The sequence below is a fragment of the Plecotus auritus genome (assembly GCF_963455305.1).
Source record: "Plecotus auritus genome assembly, chromosome: 8".
In the NCBI taxonomy this organism is placed as follows: domain Eukaryota; kingdom Metazoa; phylum Chordata; class Mammalia; order Chiroptera; family Vespertilionidae; genus Plecotus; species Plecotus auritus.
The window spans coordinates 31041586-31064912 of NC_137782.1; the positions used below are offsets into that span (position 1 = coordinate 31041586).

The 23327-nt window shown below is 47.9% G+C and overlaps 1 protein-coding gene across 18 annotated transcripts in view; it reads left to right on the forward strand.

Moving 5' to 3' along the window:
• Positions 1–9180: 9180 nt before the first annotated feature.
• The window catches only part of ALDH1L1 (aldehyde dehydrogenase 1 family member L1), a 52418-nt gene continuing 38271 nt past the window's right edge, over positions 9181–23327 (forward strand). For 2 of the 18 annotated variants that reach the window (XM_080686061.1, XM_080686065.1), the window contains exons 1-7: positions 10044–10184; positions 15567–15718; positions 17500–17734; positions 18543–18708; positions 20531–20632; positions 21550–21639; positions 22472–22609. In XM_080686061.1, the coding sequence (XP_080542187.1) occupies positions 15592–15718; positions 17500–17734; positions 18543–18708; positions 20531–20632; positions 21550–21639; positions 22472–22609 (858 nt within the window). In that variant the 5' untranslated portion in view covers positions 10044–10184; positions 15567–15591. Of the gene's footprint in view, positions 9462–9510; positions 9875–10043; positions 10185–11613; positions 11667–14213; positions 14383–15566; positions 15719–17499; positions 17735–18542; positions 18709–20530; positions 20633–21549; positions 21640–22471; positions 22610–23327 lie in introns of those variants that run through there. The other 16 variants (XM_080686060.1, XM_080686075.1, XM_080686077.1 and 13 more) reach the window with 16 other exon arrangements.

Consider the following 23327-nt stretch of genomic DNA (forward strand, 5'->3'; position numbering starts at 1 on the left):
TCAGAATGTAAGAGCCTTCTTATTTCTTGGATGATATTAATTTATGATTTGGAGCTTTCTTATGTCCTTTTCAGGGTCTCTAACTTCCTCGGTATGTGGGTATGCACACTTTCACCTATCAAAAAGCAAATGATATGAGGTAGGCAAAGAGTTTAAGTCTAATATACAAAAGGCTACTATAAATTGATAAGAAAAACACCCCCCCCCCCAAAAAAAGAAAAATGCAAGCAAATTACAGGCAAATGCAGAGGAGGAATTCAGATAATCAGTGAACACACTAAAAGATGATAACTTCCTGTTTTGCTGCAATCTTAAAGCAATAGTATGATTCGAGCTTTGCAGGTCTGATGGACAAAAATCAAAAGTCAGATAACATCCAGTGTTGGTAAGTCACCTGCTGTCTTACACTGGGGTGTAAGGCGGGGGTGAAAATGTTATAATATTTTTAAAACGCAAATTTGATCATCTCCAGTAAGATGAAAACCATCTATACCATTAACATAGCAATGCAACTTTTGGGAAACTAGCCTACAGAACAAGTTCCAGCACATAAGGATATTTGCTACAGTGTTGTGGCTTGGGGCGGGGGTACTGAAACCCTGTGATGTGCATTAGGATGCTGACCACTCCATGGTATGCCCACCTGTGGTCATTATGTCCATCGGCTGTGAGCTTGTTAGGAAGTGATGGTGCATGCACTCAGTGGAGTGCTCTGAAGATATAAAGAGGAGCACTAAAAAAATCTTAGACTCTTTTCAGTCATCAAATAGTCAGAGAAAGTGTCAGTACAGTTATTCCTACACTGCTGTCCGGTGGTGTGGGATAAAGGACGTGGTGATTACTATTGGTGTCCTTGGGATGAGAATCTTCCGCATGGGAGGAAAGTGATACAGATGTGAGCGAGAGCAAAGGGGTTAAATAAAATGGTGCAAGTGTAAATTTAAACTGTAAGTGTCAGTATGAACTTCTGATAAATTCTGTCTCTTTGGAAGTGCATTCTGGCTCTGAGCATGGAGCCCACTGAGCGCATGCTAACTGTAATTTTGGGGGTGGTGCTTTGGAGAAATGGGTAATTCTGTGTCTGGGGTAGGAGATGCACAAAATGCACCTGCCACATTCTCTCGCAACAGAAAGCAAGGGCCTTTCAAACATACGGGAGTCATGGCAACTGTGCTCAGGAGCCTTGCTGAAGAGATTCTACTGGCCAAAGATAGGACATCTACACAATAGGAAAAAAATAACTGCAAAGAATTGAAGTAAACAAACATATAACAAATTCCATGAGTCCATATTTGTGCTTAAAAATGACCATTGGTCACCTTTGGGAGATGCCCGTGAAACTGGTAAAATGAAACAGTGGCTACAGGCAATGAACATCAATGACAACCAACATAAAAAAAAAGAGAGAGAGATACAATTAGATATTACGTGCCTCCTGATGAAAGCAGCAACACAATTTTAGAGGCATTCTCACCAACAAACAGATCAACCTGGGCCCAATGACTCTAGCTCCAGCTACCAATTTACACCAAAGGGATGTGATCCCCAAATCCAGCAGAAAACTTTACGACTCAATCCACTTTGTTTCTTCAACAAACAAATTGTAAAGAATTGAAAGTGTAGGCATGGGGGAGGAGAAAAGGGTGAGGGAGAGAAAGAGAAAAAGAAAAGAGGGAAAGAAAGAAAGATGGGGCGGAGAGAGAGAGATTAAAAGAAACTTAAGGGACATATCAACAATTTTCAGTGGGTGGGCCTGATTGAGAACTACTGAATGCACTCTATGTAACAACTGGGGGAATTTTAACACACACTGAATGTTTGATGGTACTAAGAAATTATTATTAATTTTCAGGTGTGATATGAGGTTGTAGTTATTTCTTAAAAATAATTTTGTCTTTCAGTAATACATCCTGAAATATTATAAACGGGATGATATGATGTCTGGTTTTGCTTCAAAATAAACTAGTATTGGGAGAAAATGGGTACAAATAAACAAGATTGGCCATGAATTGATAATTTTTGAAGTGGGATAATGGAAACATGAAGTTTTATTATACTTTTCCCTCAAATTCTGTGTTTTAAAAATGTTCTATAATAAAAATTAAACCAAAAGGAGTTTTAAAATGTAACACACATTTTACAAATATTATGGAGACTAACACATTTGCAACTATTGAATTTTTTCCAAAAGAAGCCTATTAAAAGACACTTGAAAAAATACAATAATTAGTAGGATTCTACATTATTTTTCTACAAATTATAAATACATACTTGCAGAATGATCCCTAAAAACCTGTTGATGTGATGCAAGTGGGTTCTTGTGGCTTAGGATAAATTTTCTAGGGACATCACAGATTTTAAGGTTGCTGTATTTCTCTTTGACTTGGAGGTGATGACCTTTGGAAAAGTAGTTAAGGCCTTCACAATGGTCCTGTAGTGATAATAAAGAGACACGGTTTCCACAGAATTGTTTCATGGTGGGGGGTGGGGATCAGATTTTCTATCTACTGACATTTAGGGACACTGAGATGCATTTTAAAAAAAATATATATTTTTTATTGATTTCAGAGGAAGGGAGAGGGAAAGAGAGATAGAAACATCAATGATGAGAGAGTCATTGCTCAGTTGCCTCCTGCATGCCCACACTCCACACTGGGGACTGAGCCTGAAACCTGGGCTTGTGCCCTGACCAGGAATCAAAACATGACCTCCTGGTTCATAGGTCGACACTCAACCACTGAGCCACACTGGCGGGTGTGTGATGCATGTTTTAATGAGAAAAGTCATTGCATAGTAACAAGCACAGTAACAATGACTCCAGTTTTGTGAAATAAACAATAGTGACATCAGTTATGCCAGGGAAGACCAAAGGGGGTGAATGTGTGTGGGGCATGGGGTGGGGAAGATTATTCTTTATCCACCTTTGAATTGGTTTACATTTTATACTGAGCATATATATAGTATTAGTTTATAGTCATTTAATAATTTCTATACACATATCTTAATTGTTCAGTTTAATGAGTTTTGAAAATTGTATAACGTGTTGTAGCCACCACCCACAAAACTGGTGACCCTTTCCTGTCAATTCCCTTGCACCCTGTCCCAGTTAACCGCTATCTGACTTTTACTCCATGGACTGGTTTTGTCTGATCTTAGCTATCCTATAGATGGACTCATACAGTGTGCACCCTTTTGAGTCTGGCTTCTTTCACTTAACATAATGTTGCCACATCTATTCGCTCCTTTTCATCGATAAGCCATATACTACTGTATAATTATATCACACTTTGTTTATTCTTTCTCCTGTTGATGCACATGATTGGGTTGTGTCCAGGTCTTGGCTGTGATGAATAAGGCTGCTGTGAACACTCTACAAGTCTTTGTGTGGATGTATATTTTATTGGCGTGGTTAAAGTATCTAGGAGTGAAATGGCTGGATCATAGGGTAGGTAATTATTTTTAATAAAGTAAACTGAAAATAAAGCATGAAAACTAAAGCAATTAAAAAGGGTAGCTGCTGGTCCAAAAATAGAAAAACATCAATTATAGGGAATATAAAAATGTATGCTTCCTCCTATTGCTAATCTCAAAAGGGCCCTTGCTGCCATAACCTCCTCCTGACTCTTTCTTACAACTGTGGTCACCTAGGCCCCCTCCACTACCAGAGCCACTGATTTAGGCATCCCCATCTCATTTTCTGCCCACATGTCCTCTCATTCAGCCTCTGGTTCAACTGTCCCAGCATGACCACTCGTTGGCCTTAAGGAACCTCTGTCTAGGTCACTGACCTCTATAATTCCCCTAACCCATCAGCAATTTCCTTGTCTAGCTTAGACATAGCAGTTCACTATTGCCCTTTGCTTTTCACTGAAATCATCTGGGGAAATTGCCAGCGGTGGATGAACACAAAGATCTCTTTACTTTTCTGTAGTACCTCCTCTTTGAGTACCTGGTGCTGCTAGAAAAAGGTCTTAAAATAGTACAGATGGGTCCTAATCATGACCACCAATATCAAGTGAGCCTTCAACACTGCCTTGGCTTCTCAAGCTTTCACAAACCAACCACCTTCTCCCATCCTACCTCACAAGATGATCTCACCTGTTGTTTAGAGAGAGAGGGAAAGCTATGAGGTGAGATCTATCATCTTGAACCAACATGAAACAGGCAAAGGAAATCCAACATTCATCTATCTACCCATCCATATATTCATCTACCCATCCACTCATCACCCATTCCTATGTCTACATGTCCATCTATCTACCCATCCACACATCCATGTCTCCTTTTTCCCTTCCTTCTTTCCTTCCTTCCTTCCTTCCTTCCTTCCTTCCTTCCTTCCTTCCTTCCTTCCTTTTCTTCCTTCCTTCCTTCCTCTCTTCCTCTCTTTCTTCCTTCCTTCTATCCTTCCATCCATCCATCTACATATCCATCCATCTATCCATCATCCATCCACATATCCATCTAACCATCCCCACCCAATTCATCCTGCCTTGCTTCCCTCTGGTTAGTGTCATTGAAGAACACTCCATGAATCTGTTTTTAGATGCCTTCCCTTCCCACCTGTTTAGGGACCACAGACACTACTAATTTTCCCTTTTCTTCCTGTACGTTCAATTTTTCCTTCTCAACTGAATCCTTCCCATTGACTTTTTACACTGGTAAGTTTCTATCATTAAAAACCCTTTCCCTTGACTTCAGGTCTTTCTCCCATCTTGGCCTTTCTCATTATGTTCCTCTTCACAGCTAAGAATGCCCTAAGTGCTTGTCTCCATGTTTTTATCATAGCACACTTGTTTCTTACTCCCTCCAAGATGGCTCTGCTCCCGTTACTCCAGACTCAGTGTTCACTGACATCACCAATACCTTTTATGGTGCCAAATATAATACACAGACTATCTTCCCCATCTTGTCCTCTCTGTAGCAGTCAAAGCTCTTGTTCCGCTGTGTCAGTCATGCGCCTTGTTACTCCTCTGTTTCTCCCTTGCAGGTGCCTGGCCTCAGTGAACCACATTTCTCGGCTGCTGTCAAGTGAGTACCTTCCAGTGTGTTCAAACCCTGGGAAGCTCTGGGAAGCCCTGGGGAAGATGGGAAAGAATGAGCATCATCTGTGCTTCAGGCTGCATTTCCAGGAGAGGCTTGATGCCCTCGATCTCAGCTCTACCTCGGCCACCCTATTGGTCCCAGTTCCCAGGTGGTTCTCTTTTAGGTTTGTTTTTCTCCCCCTGCTGGATGACTCCAATTTCAGAGCTTCACAATACAGAGCAGATGAGGGCAAGTGTTTTGAATAAGGAGGCACATGAGTGACACAGGGGACCAACAGCATTGACTGCTATGGAGAGGTCAAGATGTGGGGAAAAGTGTGTGCACTGGGTTTGGCAATATGAATGGCACCAGTGACCTCATTTTCCCTTTGGCCTTAGGGGTTTCAGCTTCTTGTTTGCTGCTAATCTCTGGGTTGCCTCATTATTTCTTGTCTGCACCCTCAGTTCTTCTAATGCTTTTATAACCATGGCTTCATATTAAGTTCCCTCCATTAAACTTGGGTGGGCTTTCTCCTAACTGGATGGTATCTGCTCATCCGCTCCTCCTGTCCTTGCTGCTTGCTGCTCAGGAGTCTGACCTGGAAGGACTGCTTCTACTGGCCTCTTTATCTGTGACTTCCAGTTACCCAAACATGAGAGAGTCCTGGAAGGAGATCTGAGGAGAGAGGGAAGAGAATGAGATGGGTTTTTATTTCCTGGCTCTCCCTTGTAGTTGGCTGTGTCCTTGCCCAAGGTCACAACTCCTCTCAAACAGCCCTCTCTCCACACTATCCTTCTTTGGATGTGGCAAATGCTCCATGCCCCCTATGGAGATCATATGGAGCTCATGTGAAGACACATGAGAAATCTGTGACTCAGAGGAGGGTTCTCACCCAATCATGCTGGTACCCTGATCTCAGACTTCCAGCCTCCAGGACTGTAAGAAATAAATTTCTGTTGTTTATAAGCTACCCAGTGTGTATTGTGTAATAGCAGCCAGAATGGACTAAAACAATATGTAAACTCACATGTTGGGCTTGATATTCCAGGGGAACATCAAGGAAAGCCACCCTGAATTCTAGGTTCTTACTAGGGGAAGGTTCTAAGGGATGGGACATCAGGTGATACCATGAGTAATTCACAGGGCAAAGTAGAAGTGTGGGGTGGTCTCACTTTGCATCTGAATAGGAGGCCACAGAAGTTGAGCAAAGGGGAACACTGGCCCCAAATTTGAAAAGAAAGTTCAGGTCATGTATCTTACCTGTTTTGATTTCCCAAAGGTCATAGACCTGCCAAGTTAATGTTTCCTTTGCAGGGTACACATAGCACCATCCAGTTACTAAGTTCCCAAAGGACACGCTGAATCATCCTTATACAACAGAAAGCAAACGCACCTCTCTATCCATCTGGTCACCCACCCATGTGGCCCTGGGCAGACTCATCCTCTAAACTGCCCCTGGATTGGAGCAGTAACCCCATCCCCTTAACCAGAACATAGGACTATGCAAGCACCCACTATCCAGCCAGCCACCTAGGGATCCACAGAAAGTTCAGGCAGAGGCTCTCTCTGTTGGGCACATTCTCAATCCACACTCAACCACTGGTGCCTTTGAGTCAGGTCCCATGCAGGGCTCTGGGCTTCACAGGTGAAGTAGTCCCTGTCTTTGCCCTTAGGAGCCTTATAGTTGAGAGAGACAGACAAGCATTTGGGAAATTATATTAGATTGTAATCTATGCTATAAATATGGGAATTTCCAAGGGAGGAGGGCTGGGGAAGGTTTCCCAAAAGAGATAATACATAAGCCAATCCCTGAACATAAGCTTAGATAGATGAAGTGAAGGAGCATTCCTGGCACGCGAACTGAACGGGCAGAGCGGTGTTCAGTATGACTCATTTAGAGGTTTTCTTAGAGTTCTAGGACACAGAAGAGCTGTCTTCTGCCACTTCTGACCACAAGCCCAATTTCTCTATCTGGTCTATGGAATAATGGATTCAAAAGCCACATACTGTCACTTCTACCCTATTTCATTTGTTAGAAGCAAGTTACCGAGTCTGAAATGCTCAAGGGCTCAAGGAATTGTACTCCTCTTCTTGACAGAGGGAGTGTCAAAGAGTCTAAAAATTACAACAGTTCACCCAGTGGCCAGAAATTATTAACTGTCCTCCCACTTGCAAAACATACACACCCTTCCTAATACCCACCCCTTGCCAAAAGTCCCATCCTACTGCAGAATGAGCTCTAAGTCCAGAATCTTTGCATCCAAATCAGGTTCTGATGTGAAGGAGGCTCCCTGGGTATATTTCCTTCAGTGTACCTGCTAGTTGCTCTCAATTTATAGACCTGTGAGTTCCAGAGACAAGTTGTTTGAACTCTTGCCACACCCCCCCCCCCCCCCCCGCCCAACATACATGCCTACATCCTCCCCCTAGCATACAATGGTGGGACAGGCATAGCATAACCACTATAGATATTCTTGTGCAAAGGTGGGCCTCTCTGGTTCCACCTTTGGGATCTTTGTTCTGCTCTCCAGTCATCCTTTTGTTTCCATAAATGCAGCCCATATTTGCTTCCGTGCACTTTCTGGGATTGCTTATTGCCAGTAGAATTGGGGCGGGCAGTTGCAGAAGTCTTTTTATTTTGTACTATCTCTCATTCTTTTAGTCCACGCTCCAAACTGGCACTCTTTTGCCAATATAATTATCTTTCAAAACTTTGTGTGCTTTCCGTGAATCTTATTGAGGTTCACTCCTCTAAACGACTGGCATCTCTTTGAGATCAGTTCTTCTCTACCTTGGGCTTTGGCTAAATGACAACTTCAAGATTCTTGGAAGTCCTACTGCTTAACTGAATACTCTGAGGTGCCACTTTGATGTTTTTGAGAACTTAACAAAAGATTTTACAGCCACCCCTTGGCTTCACTTTTAAACCATCTTTTCCTGGCATGGCCCTGGACTGCATCTTTGCCTGGAAGTTGTTAGTTAACTTAAGCATCATTTGATATTTGGAGAAGCTGGGAATTTTTTAAACCAGCAAGTTTTGGTCCCTTTTTATTTAACAGTCCTTTTGGCTTATCTCTCTTCTCTGACTTTTTAATATAAGCATCAAGAAGAAGCTAGGAAGCACCTTCAAGAGTCTGCCTGTAATTTCCTTACCAGATGGTATACCCCGTTCATTTGGCACATTTTCTTTTTCCACGTTACTGCAGGTGGCAGCGTTGCTAAACTTTCTGCTTAAACTCCCCTCCTTCCCTGCTCCTCATACCCTGTAAGACTATGGGTTCTTCTCTGATTTTCTAGCACCTTTTGGGGGTGTCCAGTCTCTTAGTCATCCTTTTGGTGGTTCCTGTTGCCACCTGTTATTCTGCCTTCTCTATTCTAGCTTCAGAGTTCTGCTCACACTACTTTCCCATTCCAGGCCCCTGACATTCAGTCATTTATTCCACAAATTTCATTGAGCACCTTCGGAACACAAGGCATTGAACTAAATGTTGGGGAATTCCTGGGGACCAAGATAGTCTTTGCCCTCATATTCTAGTGGGGGAGACATGTCAATCAAATAATCCCAGAAGCTGTGATAAAATTACAATTGAAGGGGGTGCATGAAGGGAAGTTAGAGGCCCCTCTGTAGTCATATAATCTGTCCTAGTGGCTGTGTGCTTAGGGAGAGCTGCCCTGAAGATGTGATATTTAAGTAGGAACCCCGGAAGTGTGAATGAGATTCCCTTGGGGAAGAGGATGAATTAGCATGTGGAAAGTTTCTAAGTCAAGAAGGTTGGTGTATGTGGGGGATAGCCAGGAGTCCTGCAGGCTGGAGCAGGAAGATCAGGGTTCAGCTCCCAAGAATGAGCTAGAAGGCTCAGTAGAGATGGGCCACCTCAGTCTTGGGTGTTCATCCTGGCATGTGGGCATTAAACCATATTTGGCATCTACAAGGTGCCATCACTGTGTATTGGGAATACAACAGTGAATTTATCACACCAGTTTCCTGCCCTCAGAGAGCTTAGAAGCTAGTGGTTGAGACAGATAATAAACAAAGAATGAACAAGAAAATCTCAGATATACAGTGAGTGCTGTGAAGGAAGTACGAGAGGGTGATGTGACAGAGAGCGGTCGAGGGACTTTAGACCGCGTGACCTAGAGCAGCTTCTCTGAGGCTTTGCATCAGGTATTTGACGTGTAAGCCACAATGTGAAGGCGAGAGAGGGCAAGCCTGTGTAGTATTTGAGAGAAGAACGTTCCAGCAGAGGCCAATGTACACGCCTGGAGGCTGGAGCAAGCTTGAAGTGTGCAGGCACTGAAGAGGGCGGTCCAGGTGGCTGAGAGCCCTGAAAAGAAGCAAGGCCAGGAAGGGCACAGAGAGGTCCAGTGCGGGTGTGGAGGAAGGCACCCAGTGGGAGGAGGCATCCAGACACAGGCTGGAAGGCAGGACACGTGGGCAGGTTTGTTCTCCTCTGCATTCTTTTTCCCTGAACTGTTTTTGGTCCAGAGGGAAACAGATAACCCTGCCTGAGACGGGATTGGTCCGGTCGGGAGCCTGGGGCGGGGTCGTGGCATCCAGACTAGGTGGAAGCAGAGCTAGGACGGGAATTGCCTAGAAGGGCGGCCGGCCACTGAGCAGGCAGAAACCCCATAAGCAACAAGACGCGCGCGGTGACTGCCTCTCTCAGGTGCACGGAGGCTCAGACGGCGAGGATTTTGTTTGGTTCTACCTGTGTCCACAGCACCTGGTAGGAACTTGACGCTTTGTTTTTGAGTGAGTGGGTGAACATTGCCGGGTTTGGCAAGAGTTTCCTTTTCAAAGGCCACGCTTTGTGAATTCTGGAAGGATCCGTAGCAAGCAGACCCAGAGAAGGTGAGTGAAGCGCCCAGCCTGCGGCTCACAGTTAGGCGAGTCCTTCTCCCCGCCCCCACCCCCCGTCCCCTCCCCTGTCCCCCCCGCCGTCCAGATTGAGTTTCAGCCGCTCCGCGTCCCGCCCCCTCGCCCCCCGCCCGGCGCCTCTCCCTCCTCGGGCTCTGGCCTTGGCCGTGGCTGTGGCCCGGACTGGCCGTGGCAGGTCCCACCTCTCCGCCTCCCAGGGCAGCCTATGCCAGCCCCAGCGCCAGGAGCCCAGCTCTCAGAGGTCCCTTCAGGCCCGCGACCGCTGCCCCTCCTTCCGAGCCAGGTGAGTCCCCGCGCACCCCGATCCGCCCCTCCTCCCGAGGAAATCAGGTGCTCCAGCTCGCGGCTCCGGGGGCTCTAGGCTCAGGGGCTCCCGTGGAGCCCCCGAGCCTCACCGTGGGAATGCGGGGTTCTGGGGTCTGGGTTCGGGGTTCCCTTTGGGGCAGCGGAGCCTCCAGCCTGGTGTGGGGTCTTTAGATTAAAGGGCCGCCGCAGGGGGCTGGGTAGGGTCCCTGGGCAGGATGTCAAGCCCCTTGGGTGGGGTTATGTACCATGTTTACAGAAGAGAAAACAGGTTTGGAACAGAAAAGGAGCAAGACAGGGATGGTGCGTGATAGAGGGACATGTCCCCCTTTTCTAAGTTCCATACCCCATTCTAGGGACTGTGAAAACTACTCTATTGTTGGTTCTGTGCCAGAGGAGCCTGGACCCCACAACTTAGTTCTTGGGATTGCCCCACTCAGAGCCCAGCCCCCCCCCTCCCCACGCCCTCTCCCCCCCTCCCCCCCCCCCGTACCTGTTGGGGCCCCTCATTTGCCACCTGCCTAGGTGTGCGGACAGAGAGGGAATTTACAAGTATTCCCCGACTGGGGGTTAACAGGTGTGGGCTCTGGCTCCCTCCCCACTCCCTCCTACTCTGTGTTCTTAGGCAAGTTTCCTAAACTCTGAATCTTAGTTTCTGGGGCTGAAATTGAGAAGGGCGATAATCAATAGTACCATCCTCCTAGGGTTGCTTGAGAATTGCTTGAGCTTATGCAACATCCGGCCATAGGAGGCCCTCTGTGAAAGTTGACTGGTTATTAACCTTTGCAACAGTGTTGGGAAACAATCCCTTACAGAGACAAAGAAACAGGCTCAGAGGTGAAAGCTATTGGCCACGGTGAAGCCAGGCTTACAGCCTCCAGTGCTCTAGGTACCCCGCTGTAGGTCTGTCCCCTGTGCCCAGGCCCTTGGGAAAGTCCTCCCCCAGGGGACCCTAGCTGTGGGAGGAAAAGTGTGCTGCCAGCCAGGCGCCAGGCTGAAGAGACTGATTGCTGGAGAGGAATCAGCTTTGGACCCTCCAAATGGCAATTGGAGGAATGGGACCCCTTGTGGGGGAATGAAGGCTGCCAGCCTGGCAGCTCAGCTGAGCCCTGCCCTGGTCGAGAGCTGCATTCCTTGGTGGGCCACAGGCTGCAAATAACGGTGACCCGGAGCTGCTCTCCGCTGGCTTGGCAGGGTCTGGTAGCTGGGACCTGGGGAGCCAGTCCTGGGTGGGTCTGGGGTAGGAGACCTGGAAAGCCGTTACATTCCTACTGCTGCCAGCGCAGCCCACAGCATCCCCACACACCACCGCCTGGGCAAGGACCTTGACCAGTGTAAACTCTGAAAGGAGGCAAAAGCTGGAAGGCTGCCAGGCTGCCCACGCAGGCTCTGTTGTCTCTTCTTCCCAGCTCCTCCCCCTTGCTGCACCTGATCTTTCTTCGCTGCGGGCCAGCGGCCAATGGTTAGCTGAGGCCCCTCTCACCACTCCTCAACTGTGACAACAGCCTCACCTGGTGGCTACCAGACTCTACCTGCTTCCAAAGGAATCGTTTCGTACCCCTTTATTTTCCCACAAGGAATACATGCCCAGTGCAGGGAAAGCAAAAGAAGAAAAAGAAGCCCTGGCTGGGTGGCTCAGTTGTTTGGAGCATCCTCTCATACACCAAAAGGTTGAGGGTTCGATTTTCGGTCTATGCACATACCTAGGTTGCCAATTCCATTCCCAGTTGGGGCATATAGGGGAGGCAACTGATGGATGATTCTCTCTCACATGGATACTAGTATTTCTCTCTCTTTCTCAAAAAAAATTAATAAAAGCATATTCTTGAGTGAGGATTGAAAAAAGCAAAAACAAAAAATGAAAAGAAAAGGATAAATGCAGTCATTCCTTCTGACCCCCCCACCCAAAAAAAAAACCCACCCCAGACCCAAAACATTTCTGTTTTAATTCTTCGGGCAAGTACACAAACACAGGTGTTTGCACATATACCTTAAAAATCATGGTGATGTGTTACTTGTTTCAGTGTTTTAGCTCATAAATTTCTGGGAGTGAAACAGATTATATTGCCATTTCTAATAGCAGCATGGCTCAAAGAGTGTGAATGTCTCATTATTGTAAAATACTCATGTCTTTATCTGCTTGTCCAAACATAATTTAGAAGTGAAATTGCTGAGTCAGAAGAATTATTTTTAGGATTTGGATATTTATTGCCAAATTTTCCTCCAGGGAGTTTGGACCACTTTATCAGTGCACTGAGTTATCTATCATATACCACTATCAGTAGTATATAAGAGTGTCCATTTTCCATAGCCTAGCCAACATCAGATATTTATATTGTTGTAAATATCCCTAATTTTATAGAAGAAAAATAGCCCATTGTTTTATTTTACATTTTTTGATTACTTGTAATTTGAATATGTTTTTATTTATCTATTGGCAGTTTTTATTTGGCAAATTGTTTCAGAGACGTAAAATTTTCATGTATGAAAATTTGTCATATACTCTTATGTTTCTTGTATAGTGTCAGGCTTGTAAAGCCTAAAATTTACCAGCATTTTCTAATATTTTAGTGTTTTCTTCCTATATATAATATCTATATACACTGAGTGGCCAGATTATTATGATCTCTGAACTCAGTGCATATCCTATATAATAAAAGGCTAATATGCAAATTGTCCCCTCGACCAGGAGTTCAACCAGCAGGCAGGCTGGCCAACCGCCCGTGTCCCCTCCTCCTGGCCAGGCTGGCCGGACCCCACCCATGCACAAATTTATGCACCGGGCCTCTAATATATATACACACTGAGTGGCCAGATTATTATGTGTCCAGAGATCATAATAATCTGTCCACTCAGTGTATATAAAAGCCTAATATGCAAATTGTCCCCATGGGAGTTCAACTGGGAGACTGATCGCTTGCCATGATGTGCACTGACCACCAGGGGGTAGTGCAGAATGAAGGAAGGCCCTGGCTGGCAGCCAGAAGGCCACGATCAGCCCTGATCGCCGGCCAGGCCTAGGGACCCTACCCATGCATGAATTTTGTGCACTGGGCCTCTAGTTTTAAATATTTTTAAACCCAATTGAACTGTATTTTAGAGTAAGATGTGAACCATAGAGCTAGATTTACTTTATCTAATTAATTAAATTAATAGATAGGTTTTTTTTTTAAACTTCTGCGCTCCACCTGTTAATTCCTCCTTTTCCTACCAAACCCCTGGCAACCACAGATCTTTTCATTGTCCCTCTAGTTTTGCCCTTTTGAGACTGTCATATAGTTGGAACCATACAATGTGTAGCCTTTTAATATTGGCTTTTTTTTTTTCACTGAATAATATGCATTTAAAGTTTCTCTATGTCCCTTCATGACTTGATAGATCAGCTTTTTTTAGTGCTGAACAATATTCCATTGTCTGGATGTACCACAGTTTATTATCCATTCACCTACTGAAGGACATCTTGGTTGCTTCCAAGTTTTATTAATTATACACTAAAGCTACCATAAATTCCCACATGCAGGTTTTTGTGTAGACATAAAATTTCAACTCATTTAAGTAAATACCAAGGAGTGTGATTGCTGGATTGTATGAAAAGAGTACGTTTAGTTTTGTAATAAATTGCCAAATTAGCTTCCAAAGTGGCTGTATCATTTTGTATTTCCACCATTGCTCCACATCCTCATCAGCACTTGGTATTGATCAATGATTTGGATTTTTGTCATTTTAGTAGATGTATAGTGGCATTTCATTATTGTTTTAACTTGTGACCCCTAATAACATATGATGTTGAGCATCTCTTCATATACTTTTTTACCATCTGTATATCTTTTTTTTGTGTGTGTGTGTGTGAAATGTCTATTCAGGTCTTTCCTTCATCTTTAAATTGGGTAGTTTGTTTTTTTTTATGTTGAGTTTTATGGGTTCTTTGTATATTTTGAATACCAGACCTTTATTAGATATGTTTTTGCAAATGGTTTTTCTCTATGGCTTCTTTTTATTCTCTTAACAGTGTCTTCTGCAGCGGTATTTCATGTTAGCAAAATAGCTGAGATGACAAGGCACAAGGCTGCAATGCAGAGCACATGGAAGTGGAAATCGGTACAACCACTTCGGAAAACTGGCAGAATATGCCACGGCCAGATATTTTCATATCTGTGAGCCAGGAATTCCACTCCTAGGTACATATCCCACAGAAATGTGCAGTAAGAACCATGTGGCAGAATCTTTATAGCATTCCTATTGGTAATAGCTTCAAACTGGAAAACTGCCCAAATGCCAGTCAACAGCAGAGTAGATAAATAAATGCCCGTGTTTACATTCACACGATGAAATACTATACAGCAATCAGAATGAGCACAGTACAACAACATGAGTAATGTTAAGGGGGGATAAATCCACAGAACATTACAATGTACGATTCCATTTATATAAAGGAAAACATATATTTTTTAAAACAGGCAAAAGTATTTGATATTGTTAAACGTGGGGTGTAGTGTCTGGAAGGGGCTCACAGGGGGCTTCTGAAGTAATTCCTTTTCTTAGTGCTGATTATAAGGGTATGTTCAGCTTGTTGAGGATTCGTTGAGCTACATACCAATGTTTTGTGCATTTTTCTGTATGTATGAGGCTTGTTACTTTCATAAATTTTCTGTAAAGTATGTACGATTTGTGAATGGACAATGTAAAGAAATGTACCAGGAGAATAATAGGTTTTACAGACATGAGCGCGGTGAATGAGTGAGCAAACGTTGGAGACATTTGCATGATCTAGGTATGTGTTATTCCATGTATCTTCCTTCTTCTTGGCCAGTGGCACCCCCTCCCACTTTCCACCTCCACCTTCAGTCTCAGGGCCTGTCCAGCAATTGTGCTTTTCTGTGAGGTTAAGGTAATCAAGCCCTCAGGCCCAGGCCCCCTTGCTGCTTCCTGGCTCATTTATAGGCTGAAAGTCATTTGAGGCACGTGACATCCTTCTCACTAACAAGTGAGGAAACTGAGGCTTGCTGTGACTTGACCAAGATCACAGACTGGTTAGTTACTGAAATACGTTCAAATATACCTCAGGCAACGTGACACCCAATGTTCCATGCCAATTTGGAGGGGTTTGAGTAGGAATCCCTAATTCTACAATCTCTGTACATCTCTCCCACTGTAAAATCTAAAATCTGATCCCTTCCCTTGGGGAACCTTTCCCTCTGGTCTCCCTGCAGTGGCCCGCCACTAGGACGCCCCAGAAAGGAGGCTGAGAGGTTGGGGAAGGGGGTGCATGTGAGGCGCTGTGCAGCTGCCACACTTGGACCAGGGTCTGCTTGCTGGAGGCCAGTGAGCCCTTTCTAATGCTGCAACCTTATTCCTTCCCCAGGTCCTCTCCACCCACCCCTGCTGCCATGAAGATCGCAGTGATTGGGCAGAGCCTGTTTGGCCAGGAAGTGTATTGCCACCTGAGGAAGGAAGGCTATGAGGTCGTAGGCGTGTTCACTGTCCCAGACAAGAATGGGAAGGCGGACCCCCTGGGTGAGTGGGTGGTCTAGGAGCAGGGAATGGGGGTGTCCAAGAAGGCAGGCAGCAGTGGATGGGAGCAGAAGCCCACAGGATCTTGTGGTGGGGCCACGGGTGTCCCTGGAGACCTCCTCCCTACCTGGTTGTGAGGTGGGGCTTCCATCCTGGAGAAGAGCCACGGGAACACTCCTGCTCCCAGCCCTGCTGTCTGGTTACTCCATGTTTCTCTGACCCAAGTCCCCAGGCCCTGAAAGGGATGCCAGGCAGGAGTCACTGTGTCCCTGCCACTGAGCAGGGCTGACTCACAGAGTGCTAAGCCCCACCCTGGCAGTTTCTGTTCACTGGGGTTGGAATGGGGGCTGAGAATTTGCATTTCTAACCAGTTCTCCGGTGATGCTGATGGCTGTGGCTCTAGGAGAAGCAATTTGAGAATCAGGGGCCGAGCTGGGGGCCTCAGCAGCCCAGCAAGATGCAGGGCCCTCAGCTCAGATTCACAGACTCTCCAGGGACACTCATGGATCCTTTCAGGCCTGACAGACATGGAATAGGTGGGCAGGCTTAGGAAAGGGGCCTGTGGGGCTGACCAGACACAAGGCTTGGTTCATAAGGAAGAGTTGAGTCTCCCCAGAAAGCAGTGCAGGCCCTGTTCTTAGAGATGACCCATGACATAGCCTGAGCCCAGCCCCAGCCACCAAGTGACCATTGACACCAGCTCCTGAGCCTGGACCCAGACTGGAGCTGCTACTTGACCTTACCTCAGATGCCACGCACAAGTATTCTCTTGGTCACAGTGGGAACAGCTTTTGCAAGCACAGTCCATTCTGTTCACACTGACCCCACCCTCCTTCAACACCTCTGGATGCCAGGGCACAGAGACGGAGGGGCTAGAAGGTGGGTCAGGTCCAGTCAGGGGCCAGACATCAGGAGCGCTAACAGAGAATCAAGTACAAGCAAGTGTCCGATGGGTGCTAAAGAGGGGCGGGCAAAAGAGAACTTGAAGGTACCAGTATAGTGACTGCAGGAGGCAGCTGCCACCTCTAAGGCTAGGGAAAGTCGAGGGATGAAATTGTGACTTCTAACACTTGGAATTGGGGGAGCTGTAATTCAGCCCCATGAGGAGGGTGTGCTTGACATGGGGGCTGGTAACAGGGTGGGAAGAGGGGCATGAGGGCTGGGACCTGGACCTTGGAGTGCCGACACCAGCAAGAGGGGGTTGTGTGCACTGAGGCTAGTTATGCAGATACTGGGAAGACTGCAAAGGACTCAGCTGCTTCTCTGGGTGAGGAAGTGAGGCTTGGGTAATGCTCACTTAGAGGAAGGAGCCCTCCTCTCCCCCTCTCTTCCCCCCTCCTCTCCTTCCCTCTCCAGCCTGTCAGTGTCCCTCCTGCACCTATATGGCCAGTGCTTTTGTGGTTTGCAGGTCCCAGACCCCTCCCCAGAGAGCAGGGTAGAGAAATAGTAACTTGGTGATGGGCATGGTGTGAGGCCTTGGGGAGTGGTATGAGGGCAGAAGGCCAGCCGTTGGGGGTCAGGCAGGCGTCTGGGAGAGGGAGGAGCTCAGATGTCATCTCCCGGTTGTCAGCAGAAGTCAGACCAGATAGAGCAGCCCCTGAAACCTCACCCTTGGCTAGTGCTGCCCCCTCTGTGCTGTGGGGTGGAGCCGGGCTGGGCAGTGGGGAAGGCTGAAAGGGACAGGCCTAGAGAGAAGAGGCAGGAGTTACTTTGCTGGGAAGGCAGAGGTGGCCACGTGTGGGTGGATGCCAAAAGGGGCTGGTTTCCCATTCCCTGTCCCACAGGCCTGGAGGCCGAGAAGGATGGAGTGCCAGTGTTTAAGTTCCCCCGCTGGAGGGAGAAAGGACAGGCTCTGCCTGACGTGGTGGCAAAATACCAGGCTCTGGGTGCTGAGCTCAACGTCCTGCCCTTCTGCAGCCAGTTCATCCCCATGGAGGTCATCAATGCGCCCCGCCATGGCTCCATCATCTACCACCCGAGTCTGCTCCCCCGGCATCGAGGGGCCTCGGCCATCAACTGGTAAGGTGGCAACAACAGCCCCCTCTGCCTGAATTGCCATCCACCCTTAGCCCAGAACAGGTGCCATGCAGGTGCCTAGCTGTGCTGCCAGGTGGCATCCACACACCGGATTGGTTTAAGTGTTATCAGTCAGCAAGAGCACTCAGGAGAACTGGGGCTAAGCCTCGCTGAGTACTCTGCACTCCTACAGTGAGCTTCAAAGGGGGCAGGCATGTTCCCATCTTGCCTCAGGATCTCAGCAACAGTGTCAAGGGGCCTCACCCAGTAGGCTACCAGGGCCACCAACCAGGTGATGTGTCCAGAGGTCTGCTCTAACCTCTACCCACTGCCATCCTCGCAGTAGCACCCCACTTAGAAAGAGCTGAAGATGGGTGATGAGAAGTACTAAGAAGACAATAAATGGGTGATGTGTCTGGTAGGTGGGGTAGTTTAGATGAGTAGTCAAGCTGGGAAAAGAGAGGGGGTTTGCAGTCAGACTGATCTGGTTGGAATTCTACAGCCACATCTCTTCACTTCTCTGGATCTGTTTCCTTGTCTGTGAAGGGGGCGTACAATGCCTGTTACATCATTGGGAAAGATTAAGTTACATGAAGCATATCGAGCTTTTACCACAATGCCTGGTTGATGTCAATAAATAGCATTTTATTTCTCCCTCCCACTCTCACCAGAATAGGCATGGATCCTCCCAGGGGTCGAGGGGGTCAAGAGGTGTGCTGGAGGATGGCAGGGTCCATACAGGCTGCCCCCAAGTCGTCCCTCTCTGTGGTCCTTGCTGCTAGACTCAGGGTTTCATTCTTCTGTTCCCTAGGACCCTCATTCATGGAGATAAAAAAGGGGGGTTTACCATCTTCTGGGCAGATGATGGCCTGGACACTGGGGACCTTCTGCTCCAGAGGGAGTGTGAGATCCTCCCGGACGACACCGTGAGCACTCTGTATAACCGCTTCCTCTTCCCTGAAGGCATCAAAGGGATGGTAAGAGCTGGGAGCTGGCCTTGACACGTGTGCCTGTTTGTCCCAGACACCCTTTCTAGGCCCAGCCTGCCCTGGGAATTTGTACCCCCAATTCAAGGGTTCTGGAGGGAGAAAGCTTTCATTTCACAGTTTCAAAGAGGCTTGATTAGGACATTTAATATCCTGTATTAGGCAGGACTCTTGCTTACAACTGGAAGAACCAAACTCAAAAAGCTTTAGCCAAAACGGGGACCTTTGGGGCTCATTAAATAGAGAAGACTAAAGGCAGAGATGGTGTCAAGCATGGCTGAATCCAGAGGCTTAAGCCATGTCACTAAGATTCTATTTCTCTCTTTTTCTTCACCTAAATCTACTTTTCTGTTTGGTTACCTTCATTCTTAGGTTGCCCTCAAGTGGGAGGAAAAAAAGTCACTGGTACCTCAAGGCTTATACCTCTGGGCTCCAGGGAAAGAGAAATCCTTTCTCTCCTAGAAATCATGAATGAAAAATCAGAGAAGACTGATTGGCTGATTTGGGGGGCATGTGATCACCCTGAGCCAATCACTGACCAGGACGATGGGGTACTCTGATTGGCTAGCCTCAGTCACATGCTTCCTGCTGTGGCCTGTGGGGGAAGGAAGGCTGGTCCAGTTGTAGTCTTGTGGACTGAGTTTTTTCTACAAGAAAACTCAGTGTTACCCGAGGAAAGACAAGAATGACTGATATCAGAGACACTTATGCTTGGCTCGGCAGGCAGACCCTGTGGGACCTGACTCCAAAGGGGTTGGTGTGTGTGCGGGCCTGCTGGTGGTCCAGCGGGAGAAGGCCAGCCAGTGGTGGCCAGCATTCCTGCTTCTCACAGATTCCAGTGGCAGGCAGGGGTCAGACAGGAGGAGTCTCCAAGAGGACAGCATTTGCTGTTTGGAAGTAGCAATGAGCATAACAATGCTGTGAAAGTGCTCACTGCTGCCCAGATGTCAGCAGTCTGGTGTGCGGCCACCTTTTACTTTTCAGGTGTGTAGAACTAGATGCCTCTTGGTATTCTCTCCCATGCAAAGTAAACTTGCTGAAGATTTTGTATGAGAGACAGAGAAAGGGGTTACTTGCACATCTCCCAGGAAACAATTAAAAATATCCTTTAAGGCTGCGCTGTCCAATAGGACAGCCACTGGTCACATGCGGCTATTAAATTAACTTAAATGAATTCTAATTAAAAATTGAGTTCCTCAGTCTCACTAGCTACATGTCAAGTGCTTAGGAACGCCGCTCGGACAATGACCCTGTATTAGACAGGACAGGCGTAGAACGTGTGCGTTGCCACAGAGCATTCCGCTGGGCAGTCCTGCTTTAGACATTTCCGACATTCCCATCACTTCTCAGTCTCTCTGTGTCTGGGGCTCTCCCACAGCCCCTTCCTCACAATGAGCTCAGGCTTCTTGGCTACCCTTCCCCCTACCCTGATTCCTTCTCCCACAATCTTGCTCTTCTCTTGAACAGAGAAACTACTTCCTGCTTAATCTCAGACCTCCAAAACCATCGCGAGGCTCACCACCCATTCTCCTTACCAGACAGGGAAGGTTTTAGATAAAAACATGGAAATGTGTGTGTGTGTTCTATGTAATCTTCCAAAACCTTGTGTAGTGGAGATGGTGGGGTTTAGTGCCCATTGTACAGATTGGAATTGGATTCAAACGAGCTCCATCTCTTCATACAGGAGATATTTCTTGGCTTCTGTGGTGTGCCAGGCACGTGTGATTAGTGTGGGGCAGGGTCCAGTCCCAGTGTGAACCCAGGGAGGGGAAGGTCCTAGTCCTGGGAATGTTGACCGATCGGGTCTCCCCAGGTGCAGGCTGTGAGACTGATTGCCGAGGGCAGAGCCCCCAGAGTCCCTCAGCCTGAGGAAGGAGCCACCTACGAGGGCATTCAGAAGAAGGAAACAGCCAAGGTGAGTGCCAGGACTCTGCCCACCCTGCAGCCAGGCTATGCTCAGACTGGGGTGAGGAGGGTATCCTGGGGAAGCGGGGGTTCTGGCTGGGCAGCCAGATTGTAATTGTTTCAGGCCAGAAGAGAGGGCTGCCCAGGCAGGGGAAGCGGGAGCTAAGCTGTGGACGGGGAAGGCATGCGCACCCAGACAGGCAGGGGTCTGGGTCCTTTCTGGGTTTTTCTCTGTTTCTCTTTAGGAAGAATGGGCAGGCAGGGTCCCCAGAGAGAAGTGTGTGTGTGTGTGTGTGTGTGTGTGTGTGTGTGTGTGTGCGCGCGTATGTGTGTGTGTGTATGTGTGTGTGTGTGTGTGTGTATGTGTGTGTATGTGTGTGTGTGTGTATGTGTGTGTGTGTGTGTGTGTGTGTAAAATCAGCTGTAGTGCTGGCAGTCTCTAAGATGAGGACGAGAGATAATTCAGTTCCTCAAAGCTGTCACAGTAGTGGAGTCTGCGGGCCGTATCTCTGCTCCTCTGTTCAGGGCTTCTGGGGTGCTACATGGGGATCTGTGTGAGTCCTGTAGGCCAGGAGGAGCTGTGGGCGGCAGGGCACTATGGGATGGACCTGCACTTTGTGCCGGGGACTCTGTGTAAGGCCTTGGCCATCTTAACCATGGAACAGTATCTCCCCACACCATTAGTTTATGTTTACGCAACCTGCCAAAGTCTGAGGGTCAGAGAGCACCCGAAGCATGGGTACCAGGGAGACGCCCACCCCGCTCAGGAACTCAGACTAGTGTCTGAGAAGAAGCCGGACCCCCCGCTTTCTCCCCCGGGCTTCACCTACTGCCAAGGGCCCACAGGCTGGAGGGGGGGCATAGGTGTTGCCCAGATGGTCCGCAAGTGGAGAGAGACCTGCTAAGCAGCCGCGTCCTGCCCCACAGATCAACTGGGAGCAGCCAGCAGAGGCCATTCATAACTGGATCCGTGGGAACGACAAGGTGCCCGGCGCCTGGACAGAGGCTTGTGGGCAGGTGTGTTCATGCGTGACTGAGATTGAGCTAGATGCACTGGTGTGCCCCACTGACTGCAAACTGGTTGGCAAACAGCCACTACCCTGAACTCCAACCCCACCCGAGTGCCCCCAGCCACCTCAGCCCCTCCCCCAGGACCATGGGACCACCTGCCATCCAGTGGCTAAAGGAACAAGGCCTCCAGGCCCTACAGCAAATCTGTCGTTGAGCTGTGTTGGTTGTAAAATATTTTGACTCTCACCCCTGGGCTCATAGACCCCAGTCCCACCTCCTAGGGGGAGGGGCAGCATGCTTAGGCCAGGGGCTGGGCAGGGGGCAAGTGAGATGGTGCTTACAGGCTCTCTTGAGGGGTCAGGGTCTGGCAAGACCATAAACAGGGACTTTGCATCCCACGGAGGGCAGTCCTGTCCTCCACAAAGTCCCAGACTGTCCTAACCCCTGATCATTGACCAACCACCCAGACTGTATCCGGGAGTCCCCCTTTTGCCCTCACCACCACAGGACCTCTTTCAAAGTGACCAGTGCTTGGTGGCACCCCCAGGGCTGGTGTCCTCACCGTGGTGTCTTGAGCAGATGTCCTGCCAATGTCTGTCTACCTGAGATCTGAGGCTGGGGCCAATACCAAAGGTCTTAGGGGCACACCGGGCTTAAGGGCTCCAGAGGCCGCCGAGGCCTTGCTTGTGCCCCTTGAGGCAGAGTCCCAGGCCTGCAGAGCCCTGTCCCCCGCCCCCCCTTCATCTCCCTAGCCCTGCTCAGCCCTGCCTGGGCTGCCAGCAGTGGGGTCCTCTTCTTATTCACTACCTTCTGGTTTTCCTGTCCTGTTTCCAAACAGAAGCTGACGTTTTTCAACTCCACGCTGAACACTGCAGGCCTGGTGCCTGAGGGAGAAGCTTTGCCCATCCCGGGAGCCCACCGGCCGGGGTTGGTCACCAAAGCGGGACTGATCCTCTTCGGGAATGATGACAGAATGGTAACAGTGCTGCTGTGGGTCACACGTCCCTTGAGACTTCAAGGCCACACCGACTTCTGCCCAGGGGTTCTGGCCCTTCAGTAGACCCCAGGCTGCTCTGGAGAAAATAAGATGGCAGGATCTAGGAGTCCATGTGTGCCCCTGACCACTGGGTCTGCCCACTTCCCTGTTCCAGGAAGGCTGGCCTTTTGCTCTTTTGGACCAGGTGCCCCACCCAGAGCTGGGTGTCCTGTGAGAATCAGGGGGAAGCCCTCTGCAGGGAGTCCTGAACTTGGGGCCTCATATTAGTCCTGCAGAGTGTCCAAGCACCACTGGCGTGGTCATTAAAGCACCCTGCCTCAGTTTCCTTCTCTTTGAAGAGCCCTGGAGTCATGCCAGGCACATAGCATGCTCCAATTTGTATTAGCAGACTCTGCAGCTTAGAAACAGCTCATATTATGGAGCACTTTCTGTGTGGTGGGCACAGCTTTAAAACAATTTAATTCTCCCAACAACCATATGAGATATGTATTAATATTATACCTATTTTACAGAGGAGGAAACTGAAGCACAGAGATTTTTTTAAAAAAAACCTAGTTTATGGCAGAACTGGGATTCAAACCTAAAATTCTGGCTCTGAGGCCCACCAGTTGGCCAAGGTTCTCTATTAGTGCTCACTCCATGCATTGCTGAGCAGATCAGGACCTTAAGATACCAGGGGAAGGGAAGAAAGAGGACA